Source organism: Micropterus salmoides, unplaced genomic scaffold (genome assembly GCF_014851395.1).
Source record: "Micropterus salmoides isolate LMB-PRFRI ecotype aquatic unplaced genomic scaffold, ASM1485139v1 Ms_hic_scaffold_19, whole genome shotgun sequence".
In the NCBI taxonomy this organism is placed as follows: Eukaryota; Metazoa; Chordata; class Actinopteri; order Centrarchiformes; family Centrarchidae; genus Micropterus; species Micropterus salmoides.
Genome location: NW_024041039.1, coordinates 8,625,675 through 8,638,435, shown reverse-complemented (window position 1 = coordinate 8,638,435; position 12,761 = coordinate 8,625,675). Strand labels below are relative to the sequence as shown.

General features: G+C 39.3%; 1 protein-coding gene across 3 annotated transcripts in view; it reads left to right on the top strand.

Annotated features, from left to right (window-relative positions):
* Positions 1-12,761, top strand: part of pcnx1 (pecanex 1) — a 35,248-nt gene that overhangs the window by 15,883 nt on the left and 6,604 nt on the right. For all 3 annotated transcript variants that reach the window (XM_038728699.1, XM_038728701.1, XM_038728700.1), the window contains exons 9-26: positions 345-438; positions 1,162-1,219; positions 1,891-2,108; positions 3,740-3,893; positions 4,216-4,248; positions 5,294-5,465; positions 6,487-6,597; positions 6,796-6,887; positions 7,490-7,599; positions 8,005-8,110; positions 8,271-8,363; positions 8,630-8,780; positions 9,138-9,279; positions 9,679-9,856; positions 10,078-10,186; positions 10,567-10,696; positions 10,800-10,858; positions 11,152-11,367. In XM_038728699.1, the coding sequence (XP_038584627.1) occupies positions 345-438; positions 1,162-1,219; positions 1,891-2,108; positions 3,740-3,893; positions 4,216-4,248; positions 5,294-5,465; positions 6,487-6,597; positions 6,796-6,887; positions 7,490-7,599; positions 8,005-8,110; positions 8,271-8,363; positions 8,630-8,780; positions 9,138-9,279; positions 9,679-9,856; positions 10,078-10,186; positions 10,567-10,696; positions 10,800-10,858; positions 11,152-11,367 (2,226 nt within the window). The remainder of the gene's footprint in view (positions 1-344; positions 439-1,161; positions 1,220-1,890; positions 2,109-3,739; positions 3,894-4,215; positions 4,249-5,293; positions 5,466-6,486; positions 6,598-6,795; positions 6,888-7,489; positions 7,600-8,004; positions 8,111-8,270; positions 8,364-8,629; positions 8,781-9,137; positions 9,280-9,678; positions 9,857-10,077; positions 10,187-10,566; positions 10,697-10,799; positions 10,859-11,151; positions 11,368-12,761) is intronic.

Genomic DNA, 12,761 nt, shown 5'->3' with positions numbered 1-12,761 from the left:
AAGATGTTTCTTGCAATACACATAAGCACATTTGTTTGGAAATGAAGAAATGGAAAAAAAAAAATAAAGCTCCACTGAAGCAACAGAAATACAATGGGAGCAAACTGACTGCTGTTTAAGACGAGCAGGAAATGACTGTCTTGCTGCCTGATAGCCTCTTTGGGAGGAGGCACATTCACTCAATGATCCCATTAGCTCAGATGAACACAGTAATATTACCAAAGCTATCTAATTCCCTGCATGTAAACATGTCGTCTAATGAAATTATTCCCACAGTCACTCTTGGCTTGTGATTTTCGTGGACTGACTTTGCTTCTATTTCTTGTTTTTGTTTTTTTCTCTAGGAAAGCTCACACCCTCCTTGTATGAGGTTGGCGGGTGTGACATGTCCCTGGTCAATTTTGAACCTGCAACCAGACGGGCCTCCAATAACATATGGTTAGTGTCAAACTCATTCATCTGATTTTTTCAGTGCGATTCCAGATGATAAAAGATACCCTCTCTGGCTTCTGTTATGAGATTGTTGTGTTTTCTCTTAGCCTTCTCTGCAAAATTGAACAAAATATGTGTTGAACTTCTATATTGTTCTTGACCGGGAACAGTTAATTTAATCAGTGATACTGATCATTTTGTGTTGAAATACTGTCTAATAGCTAGATAGCCAAGCATTTCTGTTCAGCTAATTTTGGACTGTTGGTCATACAAAACAAGTGACAACTTAAAGACATCACGTTTGACTTTAAGAAATTGTTTAAAATTTCACTTAGATAATTTGCTAAATTAAAATCACTCCTGTGATTTAAGGATTTTGAAACCATAGAACATGCTTTAATGATGCTTATTCAACATTAGTTGTTTTTTAAAATCTGCTCTATAAATAAACTCTTTTTCTTCTTTCATCATATTTTGTCCAGTAATTTATCTGATCTTTTTCTAGAGTTTCATGTAGCACATTTTGCCATTTGTTGTGCAGTCAGTTCGACACTGGCTCAAGGTTTTTGAAATGGTATCTTTGAAAAAAAGAAGAAGCAAAAAAACAAAGCAAATAGCCTATTGGCTATTTAGTTTGAGGTCACCAGAAAATGGTTCATGATTTAATACAGTAAGTGCAGCAGATGCTTTTGTCTCATCAGTGTGCTCATTTTGTCTAATGCCCTGCAGGGACACCGACTCCCACCTCTCCAGTTCTACCTCAGTTCGCTTCTGCCATCATGACCTAGTGAGTACCCTGCGTGTGTGTGTGTGTGTGTGTGTGTGTGTGTCTGTGTGTGTGTGTGTGTGAGAGAGAGAGAGAGAGAGAGAGAGAGAGAGAGAGAGAGAGAGATGGCTAGACTTGCAGAGAGAGACAGAAGACTGTACAACAAACTGTCTTTTCTCATCTGCATGTCTGTTTTGCATATTTCTGCATAATATTTTTCAGTTTGAATAGTTTTATTGCTCTTTCTTATTACCTCAGACCAAAAACAAATCATATTAAACTATTTGAAAATCACTACACTGGCTGGCAGTTTGCTCCTGAACCGATTTTCAAAACCCTTTACAGCCTGGCGCTTATGTACTTATCTGATATGCTTGTTCTATATAAGCAAGAAAGGTGTCTTTGATCATCTGTTGCTGTCTTTTTAAAAACATTTGCAACAAGACTCCAGATGGCTGAGAGTTGGTGAGGTGAACGCGATGCAGTCTTGTGTAACAGCCTAAATCAAACACTCTCAGTGGAATTTATAGAAACTTTTAATTCTGATTCTCTCAACTCTCAAGTGTATGAACTGTTTTTGTATCGCTATCTTTTTATACATATGTTTACTGTTCTTAATTAAAATCACATTTGTAGAATACTTAGTACCAGTGGTCAAAATGCAGCGTAGATCACAGATCTCTCTCCCACAGATCCGTCTAAATCGTCTTCTGACGATGGATCCAGAGCTGCTGGAGCAGCAGGATGGAGATCTGAGCCCAGAGCTCCAGGATGCACCACTGGGACAAGATGACCCTGTGGATACTGCTGCCACTGGCAAGGACAGGCAGTACTACCGCTTGTGGCTTCTGCCTTGCCTGTGGGTTGGCCTGCACTTTGACCGGCTCAGCCTGCTGGCACTGTTTGACAGGTAAGACAGCCCAGATACCTTTTGTCATAATTTTTTGCTAAATATTTACAAAGCATAAAGCAGCTATATGCTTATGTGCCCCTGAGTGAGAAGGGAGAGTTTTTCAAACTTTATTCATCAATTATGTGCGCAATTATGTTTAACCAGAAAAAGTGGAAGAATGTGTGAAAACGAATTAAAGTTAAACACTAAAATTTTCAACTTGTCATTCTGAAGTCAACTACTACGCGTTTCATAAGTGTAGCTACTGCCATGTTTGATACCTGTGTATTGCAATTTGTGACAAAAATTGATGATAACATAAACAAGGATTCCCATACATGCTACTTGTAATTAGAAAAAACATACATCACAATTTTGACCTAAATATTCTTTTCTCTTGGATATAATCAGCAAGTTATCTCACTTGGTTTAATCATACCCAAATCTTTTTGGCTGGAACCCCAATTTATTATTTAGACGAATAGCATAGGTGTATCTACAGACTAACATTCTGCCCAGCACAGCATTAACCGTTTATTTAATCAGGTCAGTCCCACTGAAATTAGGGACAGTCTAAGATGGCTGTTTCTGACTGATAAAAAGCAAGAGAAATGGAAGTCTGAGACAGCAGCATACCCCAAGAGCAGCCAGTTCCTAACAGATGAATCATACATACTTCAAACTTACAAATACATACAGGTTCCCTAAATCTCAATTTTTTCTGCAGGCTGTTCAATGTAGTAGTAGGAGTAGTAGCAGCAGTAGTAGTAGTAGTGGTATTTGTATAGCACCTTTCATACAAGGAATGCAGCTCAAAGTGCTGTACAATGTAGAAATTACATGCTTCACATGAAAATAGAATAGAATGAACATTAAAAAACTGGAATAGAAAGTCAAGTAAAACCCACTTGATAATATAATAAAAATAAATACAAACTAGAATACATTGAATGCATGCAACACAATATTTCAGTATCAATCTAGCTTTACTACAATGTGCTACAATGCCAAGTGGTTTGTGCCAGCCACCGAGCTAATGCGCACAGTAACTATGACCATGGAACACTATCTTTGATCATTGATTGGCCACTTGCCTTAGTTATGACTTTACTTTGTTTACAAACTAACTAGTAGTTACTAAGCCTCTAGTGTCGACTTTATGCCTAAACTTAGGACAGAACTTACACACAGCTGGTGCAGACCTCTTCAGCCCCTATTTTACCTTCTAGCTCCTCCAAATTTCTGACCAGTCCCTCCATGCTCACAGTTAACATCCAAGTGTGAGCACTGTTTTTTAGACCAATTTTTAGAACTGATTTTGTGAATATTATCAAGACCATATGATTGCTTATATGCTGTCTGTATTATTGAATTAGTTTCTGTGCATTATACAGTACTTACATATTTTCACAATTTACTAATTATCTTTCTATTAATGTATATTGTCAGCTACGTAGCAGAAGGGAGTTACAAACTCAATTTCACTCTATAACCTGACAAAATAAATCTGCCTACCTGCCTTCTTGTTTTCTTTGTTCTCCTGATGTTTGTCAAACCTGGTGTGAATATTACGCATTAGGGAAATTGAGTATTACATTCAAGAAGTGTTAAATATACTTGTAGACTGACTTTTCTCCGTTGTGTTACAGGAACCGTGAGGTTTTAGAGAACGTGCTGGCTGTAGTGCTAGCTGTCCTGGTGGCCTTTCTGGGTTCAGTGCTGTTGGTCCACGGCTTCTTCACTGACATCTGGGTCTTTCAGTTCTGCCTCGTCATTGCAAGTTGCCAGTATTCCTTACTAAAGGTGAATACTTGACTTGGCACAGCTTTGTTAGACTTGACCCTAAAGTGAAACAGAGAACCATTGTTACAGAGAAGCAATTCTTTTTATTTTTTTATTTTATTTATTCTTTCTTTTGCCGGCAGGCTGAAACACATGATAGCACTTTATCAAAGTATGGTGTGCCTTTAAAGGGAATTTTTGATGCTCAAATATGATTGCTTTGCTTACTCTGTATTATATGTAAAAAAAATAAAGCAACATGTTTGCCAGAGACATGTCGAGACATTAAGTGTAAAAAGTCAATATTAGTAGTGAATTCACCTGTGGCTTTCTTTATTGACAGAGTGTTCAACCAGACTCCTCTTCCCCTCGACATGTAAGTAATTATCACTCATTTTTCACTCTGGCACCTTTGGGGCCATTAAAATATCCACAAGCTTTGGGTTTAAAGTTGATTCTCGTATTATTGGTGAACTTCCAGTGATCAGGAGTGCAAAATGTTAAACAAAAAAGCACTTGGACTACAGAAAATGAATCGACCTTTAAGCTTTAGCGTTAAACTGAGGGTAGACATACACAGACTCAGTTTTCATCTATAATATGACCTGTATTTATATTCAGTATTTTTTTCTGTTTCTGTTTTGGTTCTTGAAAATTATGTTGCTTTTCCCCTGTGAGTCTGTGTGTTCCTCCCTCCCTTGTGTCTGTAGCCTGCTCTGAAACAGCGTATTTTATTAATGCAGCTCCTACTCAGCTGCAGGCACAAGCTTTAAATAGCTGGCCAGAGTTTAGACCACAGCTCTGTCTCTCTCTCTCACTCTTTGTCTGTATCTCCCTTTCTCCCCCTCTCTTTCCTCCTCTTCCCCTTGTGTCGTCCCCTTTTCCTTCACCTCATCTCACCAAAAGGATTTCTTTCCTTCTCTTTTCACAACGTTGTTGACACATTTTGAGCGAACCTGGTCTCTTTAATCTGATTGTTGGTGTGGAAACTGTCACTGCTCCCTTCAGTGAAAAAGCAGGGCAGCTCATAGCCTCTTGGGTTGAAACCTGCTCACTGCAGACGTGCATTCTCCCTCTCTTGTGAATCCTTACACTTGACACTATTCCTGGGGCTCATATGACACTGATACCACTGGATTAATTCTTTCTTTAGGGATAATTATTGTTAGAATTATCATTTTATTGAGTTGTTCAGTTAGTTGTATGCTTTTATCCACAGTGAATCATAACTGCACAAGTATTTTTAGTACTTTTGCTGTAGCATGCTCCAACATAATTCCAAAATGCGATTAGCAGTTTTAATATTTTCCCCTTTTTTCTTATATAAATGTTTTGAATACTGAGCTGAACTGGACCACAATGGGAAAGGCCTGCGTTTATAGTGAGCCATTTATTTTATCATCATACCCTTTTCGCTGCAGGGTCATAATCGTATCATAGCATACAGCCGTCCTGTCTACTTCTGCCTGTGCTGTGGCCTCATTTGGTTGCTCCACTATGGCAGTCTAAGGACCACTTCATCCCGCTTCACCCTGTATGGCGTCGCACTTACCAGCTCCCTGGTACTCGCCTCTGCCAGGGACCTTGTCATTGGTAAGTCTTCACCCCTGTGGCATTCATGTACAGTAATAATAATGATGACGACATTGTTAATTCGTATGGCATTTTTCAAAACAAATTTACAAAGTGCTGAAAAACTGAAAGAGTACATATGAGCATAAAAGCTCACAAATCTATGCCAGAGCTAGACCATGAAATGCCTTAAAGTGGTCATGTTATACTCATTTTCAGGTTCATAATTTTATTTAGGGGTTGTACCAGAACAGGTTAACATGTTTCGTTTTAAAAAACCACCATTTACTTTGTCGTACTGCACATTGCTGCAGCACCTCTTTTCAATCTGTGTTTTGTCCACTCCATTTTAGCTGTCGAGTGAAGCATCTCACTTCTTTTAGATGTTTGTTGGGAATTTCACATGCGCAGTAGTAGTTAAGGACTACTAACCAATCAGTTGATCTGAGTTTGGCTGTTGCTTACTGTATCAATAGAATACGAGCAGGCATTTACAATCATCAATTCGGGAAAAGATGAAAGCATGAATAATTTAACAGGTATATACCAATTTATTAACATGATCATCAGAATCAAAGATAACTCCTGCATCTCTGGCACTAGGCTTAATGGAGGGTACCAGGTTGTCGAACATCGTAGTTTGGCTGAAGATTTGTTGTAGGAATCAGAAATTACTCTGAAAACGCAAAAATGACACCTACACTTTAATTGTCTCCCCAACATGAGATAAATTGAGCTGTAGTTACAAGATTAGAAGTGCATCCACCAAAATGAACCATAAAGTGGAAATCAGTGATTATTTCTTTAGAGAGTATTAAAACTGCCTTTCATCAAACATTCAACATTAATTGCTGTAGTTGCCCTGGAGACGTGCCACTGTTCACTAATGTGAACTAATAACATTTGTCGCTTAAAGTCATAAATACTTCGTCATCTGCATGTTCTGAAATCGAATTTATATGACAAATTTGTTAGAAAGTATCTAAATTGTTTCATTTTATCACACTGACATTACTGTCACCTTATGTGCGTCTCCCTGCAGTCTTCACTCTGTGTTTTCCCATCATCTTCTTCGTGGGGCTGCTGCCACAAGTAAACACATTCGTCATGTACCTCTTTGAGCAGCTGGACATCCATGTGTTCGGGGGCAATGGTGAGTGACTTGTAGATGCACAACTTCTCTGCAGGGGTGACTTTGACCTCTACAGAATGAGACAATAGACACTCCATACACTCTTGCCTTATATATTATGATATGGCAGGCTTCATAAGAGTGCTGATTTGCATTTTGGCCTGGTACCTGTCTGGTTGAGTGGTCTTGTTGCTGACATCCTCTCTGTGCTCTCTGCAGCCTCTACAAGCCTTCTGTCAGCTCTGTACAGCATCCTGCGCAGCATCGTCACCGTCGCTCTGCTTTATGGCTTCTGCTATGGAGCACTGAAGGTGAGACCAAAGCCAACTAAGACGCAGTGTAATTAACAAGAACTTAAAGTAATCTTGTGACATACGCGATCAAATGATGTCCTCTACAACCACTACTTCCAAATTAAAAATGTATGACCTCTACATTATAGCAAATCTCCCTCAATATTGCTGTTTTAATGATGTAGGAGCAACCTCAAGGGAATATGACATTGTTTGCTGGTCTTTTGAGTGATACCAACAGTGTATTACCAAACTTATTAGAGATGATAAACAACTTTTATAATCTAAAACTTGTACTATGTGCAAACCAGCAACCAGTTAGCTATTTCAGTCTGGACCAAAGTGGTGCGCTAACGTGGCTGAAAAACAGATATGTGACATCTTGAACATTTCAAAATTCAGTGCGTCGTCTGCAGAAGTGATCATACATTTTTTTGAAATTTGAGACATTCGGTCTCACATATCCGGTCATCCTTTTGTAAAATAACTTCCTTTTTAATGTGTGAAAATGTACAGTGATTCTTTGGAAACTAACCACATATCCTAACAAATCCACATGTTAAATTCCTACATTCATTGTCATTTAATATATTAAAGCCTTATTATTCTGTGTGTGTCAGGAGACCTGGGAGCCCCATCACATCCCTGTGTTGTTTTCTGTTTTCTGCGGCCTCTTGGTGGCAGTGTCTTACCACCTGAGCCGGCAAAGCAGCGACCCCTCTGTCCTACTGTAAGTTCAATGCCTTGACCAACAAACCTTGACAGTCCTAGATAGTATTTGTAGTATCTGAGTTGTGGTATCAAAGTGATTTTCAAATATTTTCCTTAGCGCGTGTAAAAAATTCAGTAGTGATCGTCACATGTGGTGAAAAGTATTTTCCATTACCTGCTTGACCCATGTTTGCTGCAAAGAAATCCATATCAATGGATAATAAACATATGCTGTGGATTATCTCAGACAGGGATTTTCTAAGCACTTTAAAAATGCTCAATTCAAATAGTTTGAAACTCCTTCACACAATGGTTGCAGTGTTAACAATGAGTGGTGAAAGTGAGGCGTTCCCTCTGAGATAAATCAGCCCCAGGAGATTCATGGTATTTGGACCAGCTAATGTTTTTGCTTCTTGCTTCATAGCTCGCTGATACAATCCAAGATTTTGCCCAATATAAAAGACAAGAACCCAGAGGACCCTCTGTCAGAAGTACAGGACCCTCTACCCGAGAAGCTCAGGGCCTCAGTGGTGAGTTGACCCTCCATCATCTATCTAATTAAAGCCAGGACTGGGTAATTGTACTGGAACTAGGACTGTTGTTAGAAAATATCATACATATCATACATTTATTTATTTACACACATTTTATTTCTACTTCTATCCCCAATGTGTGTTATTGAATGCATAGAATGAGCGTCTGCAGTCTGACCTGATCGTCTGTGTGGTCATTGCTGTCCTTTACTTCGCCATCCATGTCAGCACAGTGTTTATAGCACTGCAGGTACAGTGAATATTGTCTTGTCATTGAAAGACTGATTTCTGTCTCTTGTTGTCATGTAAACTTCAGTTGTATTTATTGAAGTGACACTTCAGAAAATATCCAATTTGATATCCGCTGCTTTGGGAAAGAACAATAAATGATAAACAAATTACAAAAATTGTTTGTGTGGTATCCATATAGCCAATATTTTAAGGGTGGTCTTATGGATGCAGATGGATACTCTCTGTGTATACAGATTAATTTCTACTATCTCTGTGTTCCCTCAGCCTTTCCTCAGTTATGTCCTGTATGCACTGTTGGGGACTGTGGGGTTGCTCACCCACTACCTGCTGCCTCAAGTCCGTAAGCAGCTGCCCTGGTACTGCTTCTCTCACCCTCTGCTCAAAACTAAGGAGTACTATCAGTTTGAAGTCAGGGGTAAGTTCGCTGGCTCACATATAGCAATAAAAACAGCTCTAAGTATCACTACAGTGTTTCCAAATCATTCCATAAGTGGTGATACAGGAAATCTGTTTGTCTGTCTGTTCAGCAATGATGATTATGAACATACAACTTTCTGTGTAGTAGATATTTTCCCACTTGATGTTTAGAAAAGCAAATTGAATTAATCGCTTAAATATTTTATGCTAGTAGATCATACCAACAAAGAAGATTTAAAATATAGACAGTATTTTTCTTTTGTTTTTGGATTCTTCTGGATATTTTTGTTCTCTTAACTGTGCTGTATCTCATAATGATAACTTTTTTCAAAACTTCACCTGCCTCTCCCGTCAGACGCGGCCCACGTGATGTGGTTTGAAAAGCTTCATGTGTGGCTGCTGTTTGTGGAAAAGAACGTTCTCTATCCTCTCGTCATCCTTAACGAGCTCAGTGGCAGCGCCAGAGAGCTCGCCAGTCCAAAGAGACTTGACACAGAGTGAGAATTCTTACTGTTTCCCAACATATTTCTATCATACATCTAATCTCCATTTTACTACATTTAATATAAACTGAAGAGGTGGCTCATGTTCCTCCTTAGCGTGCTTTACTACACTTGTATTTGATTGTTAGATCATTGTTTATCTCTTTATGCTAAGCTAAGCTAACCGGCTGCCAGCTCCAGCTTTAAATTTGCCATACAGACACGAGAGTGGTATCAATCTTCTCAGTTAACTCAAGTATTTCTGAAAATGTTCCTATAATTGACAAGTAGCTTCCAACTACTATATAAACAGTTCAGAATAATTTAGAATATATTTGTACACTTTAATAGTTTCATCATGATCACTTTTGTATTTTTCCCACACGCACTGATGTTATTTAAAATGTTCACCAGGGTCGGCGCTTTGATGATCACAGTGGCTGGCCTGAAGCTGCTTCGTTCCTCCTACAGCAGTCCTACCTATCAGTATGTGACAATCCTCTTCACTGTCCTCTTCTTCACCTTCGACTACCGCCATCTGTCCGAGACGCTGCTGCTCGACCTCTTCCTCATGTCCATCGTTTTCAGCAAGGTGGGAGGAATATATGATCGGTTGTACGACTTGCACTGTTCTGATTCTGTACAAGACGCATCTAAAATATTGTTATTTTTATAATTTAATACAAATAATTCATTCTACACAGCAAAGTATAGCAGTACTGTTATCATGCAATCAAAGGATTTATATGCAGCTATATACTGAAGTTCACTGTGTTTTCTTTTTGATTTACTGTTTCTTTTTCTTTTTTACAGATGTGGGAGCTGTTCTACAAGCTGCACTTTGTCTACACCTACATCGCCCCCTGGCAGATCACATGGGGCTCAGCCTTCCACGCCTTTGCTCAGCCCTTTGCTGTGCCTCGTATCCTTTCATTGTTGTCTTTTATCTCAACAGATTCTGTACACTAAGTCACCAGATTCTTAGATAGACCTGTACCACTGCCGTAAATCCTGCTTGTTTTGGTTAATGCTGTTGACTCAAATATATCATTTTTGAGGCTGTAGATGTTGATGGAGTTTGGACTGGACTGCCCAGTGTTGAGATGTGTTTAATGTGGTGTTACTGTCTGCCTCATGTATGCAAATGAGGGTTGGCAAAACATTAGAAACCCCTTTGTGGCTCACTTGTATCATTGTATCTAAATGTATAGGATTTTATTAAGCTCAACGAATGGACAGCAGATGCTACATAAAGAAGAGCATAGATATTTTTCACGTGATCCTTGACCTGAGCCCCTCCAGACTCTGCCATGCTGTTTGTCCAGGCTGTAGTGTCAGCAGTCTTCTCCACTCCCCTCAACCCTTTCCTCGGCAGTGCCATCTTCATCACCTCCTATGTCCGTCCTGTCAAGTTCTGGGAGAGAGACTACAAGTACTGGAAACATTTTTTGAAATGCTATTCCATGTTCAAATCTAATACTATTTCTGTGAAAATGCTTCTGTAATTTGTGATTTTCAATCTTCCCCGTTTGCAGCACTAAGAGGGTGGATCACTCCAACACACGGCTGGCTTCTCAGCTGGACAGAAATCCAGGTGAGGGCATGATTTTCCTTTTAAAGTTAGATTTTGGCAGCACTGTTCTCCACACTGTTACCTATTCAATTTATTTTGGGTAGCAAGACATCTATAGCTGACACCAGAATTTCATTTAGGCAAATTGGGAGAATCTATGCTTTAAGTCATACTAAAGGTGAGTTTTTACAAGAAACTGCTTTAAATCCTCAGTCTAGTCCAGCGATGTCAGTGACTAAACATAAAATGCAATAATGTATTTAACTAATCTGCCTTTCTTCTTCTTCTATCATTATTCTTCTTCCTCTTTTCAGGCTCTGATGACAACAATTTGAACTCCATCTTCTACGAACACCTTACCCGCTCCCTGCAGCACAGCCTGTGTGGAGACCTCCTCCTGGGTCGATGGGGCAACTTCAGCACAGGGGATTGCTTCATCCTGGCCTCTGACTACCTAAACGCTCTGGTGCATCTTATCGAGATCGGCAATGGCCTGGTCACCTTTCAGCTCAGAGGGCTGGAGTTCAGAGGTGAGAAGCTCGTGTGTGTTTGGTTAAATTGATTCCCACTGGAGCTGCCTATGTGACTAATGTATGTTATGTTATATGAAACTAATGTGTGGTAGTCAGATATGTAGGTACAATATTCAGGTACAGCTGTTACGGGGAGGAATGATGCCCCCCAAAAAATGTATATGTTGTACTGGACTGTAGCTAATGCGATCAGCGTCTCTAGGTATTTGCAAGTAATTCATGTAACTATCAGGATTGATTTGCACCAGCTATTATTAGATACATCACCAAGTTTGTGTTCTTACTACATTCTTAGTAATAACTATATCATAATATGCTAACCTAAGTGACCTTAATTGGTCATTCAGTGTAACGTTATTAGCATAACATTTTGTAATTTGAGGTATGTTGTATTGTTTTTGTGAAATGTAATATAGAAACTTCCCAGTAATTTAAAGTAGTTTTAGTATTTAAAAATCTAGTCCATATACTATTCTTTTAAGTGACTTCCAGCATCAGTCTCCAAATCCTATTTGTACAGATTTAATAATAGTCCCTAACCCTAGCCCTCCACGATTTGCTTTTCCAAGCAAGTTAAACAAAATCCCCCAAACTTCTTGACCTAGGTCTGAGTATTAAATGTAAATGCTCTGTATTTGTATAGCGCCTTTCTAGTCTTTTCGACATCTGCATTCACCATTCACACACTGAGCTCAAGTGCTCAAACAGAAACTAACATTCACACACTGGCGGAACAGCCACCAAAGGTAATTCGGGGTTAAGTATCTTGCCCAAGGACATGCAGCCTGGGAGAGCCGGGGATTGAACAGCCAACCCGCTCTACCTCCTGAGCCACAGCCACCAGAAGACATAAGGAATGAGGATATTAACTAGTTTCTCTGCATTCCTATTTGTCACATGAGCATTCCAGCATATTAGCCCAGACATGGTTTATCTTCTTGCTAAACACACCTGTGCTGTGCATGCTTTATCAGCAGGACCAATAATGTTATGATCTGTAGCAAAGCTGCTGAAACAGTGCATGTGACACACTTTGAAACTTTTACAAAATTGGACACTCCTCAGGCACTGACATTCAACCACAGTCTGTCAGCAACCTTTCAGCTGTCACTGTTGAAAATATAATAATTTTTTTTATTTATCTATTTATTGCAACTGGATCAAACCAGTTTATTATCGGCAAGCTGATAATAAGGTCGGTATCTGCCATTTTGATACCTTCCCTAATCAGGCTGATAAACACATATTCTTTTGTGGACACATCTGCAGGCAGTCTTGTCAGTGTGACTGCTGTGGGACTAGAACTCCCCCTTGGGAGTTTTGGGAAGGTGGTGGAAAGAATTTCGAGCCCTAAATTTCCACAGTCACTATCGACTTTTGTAAATGTTAAC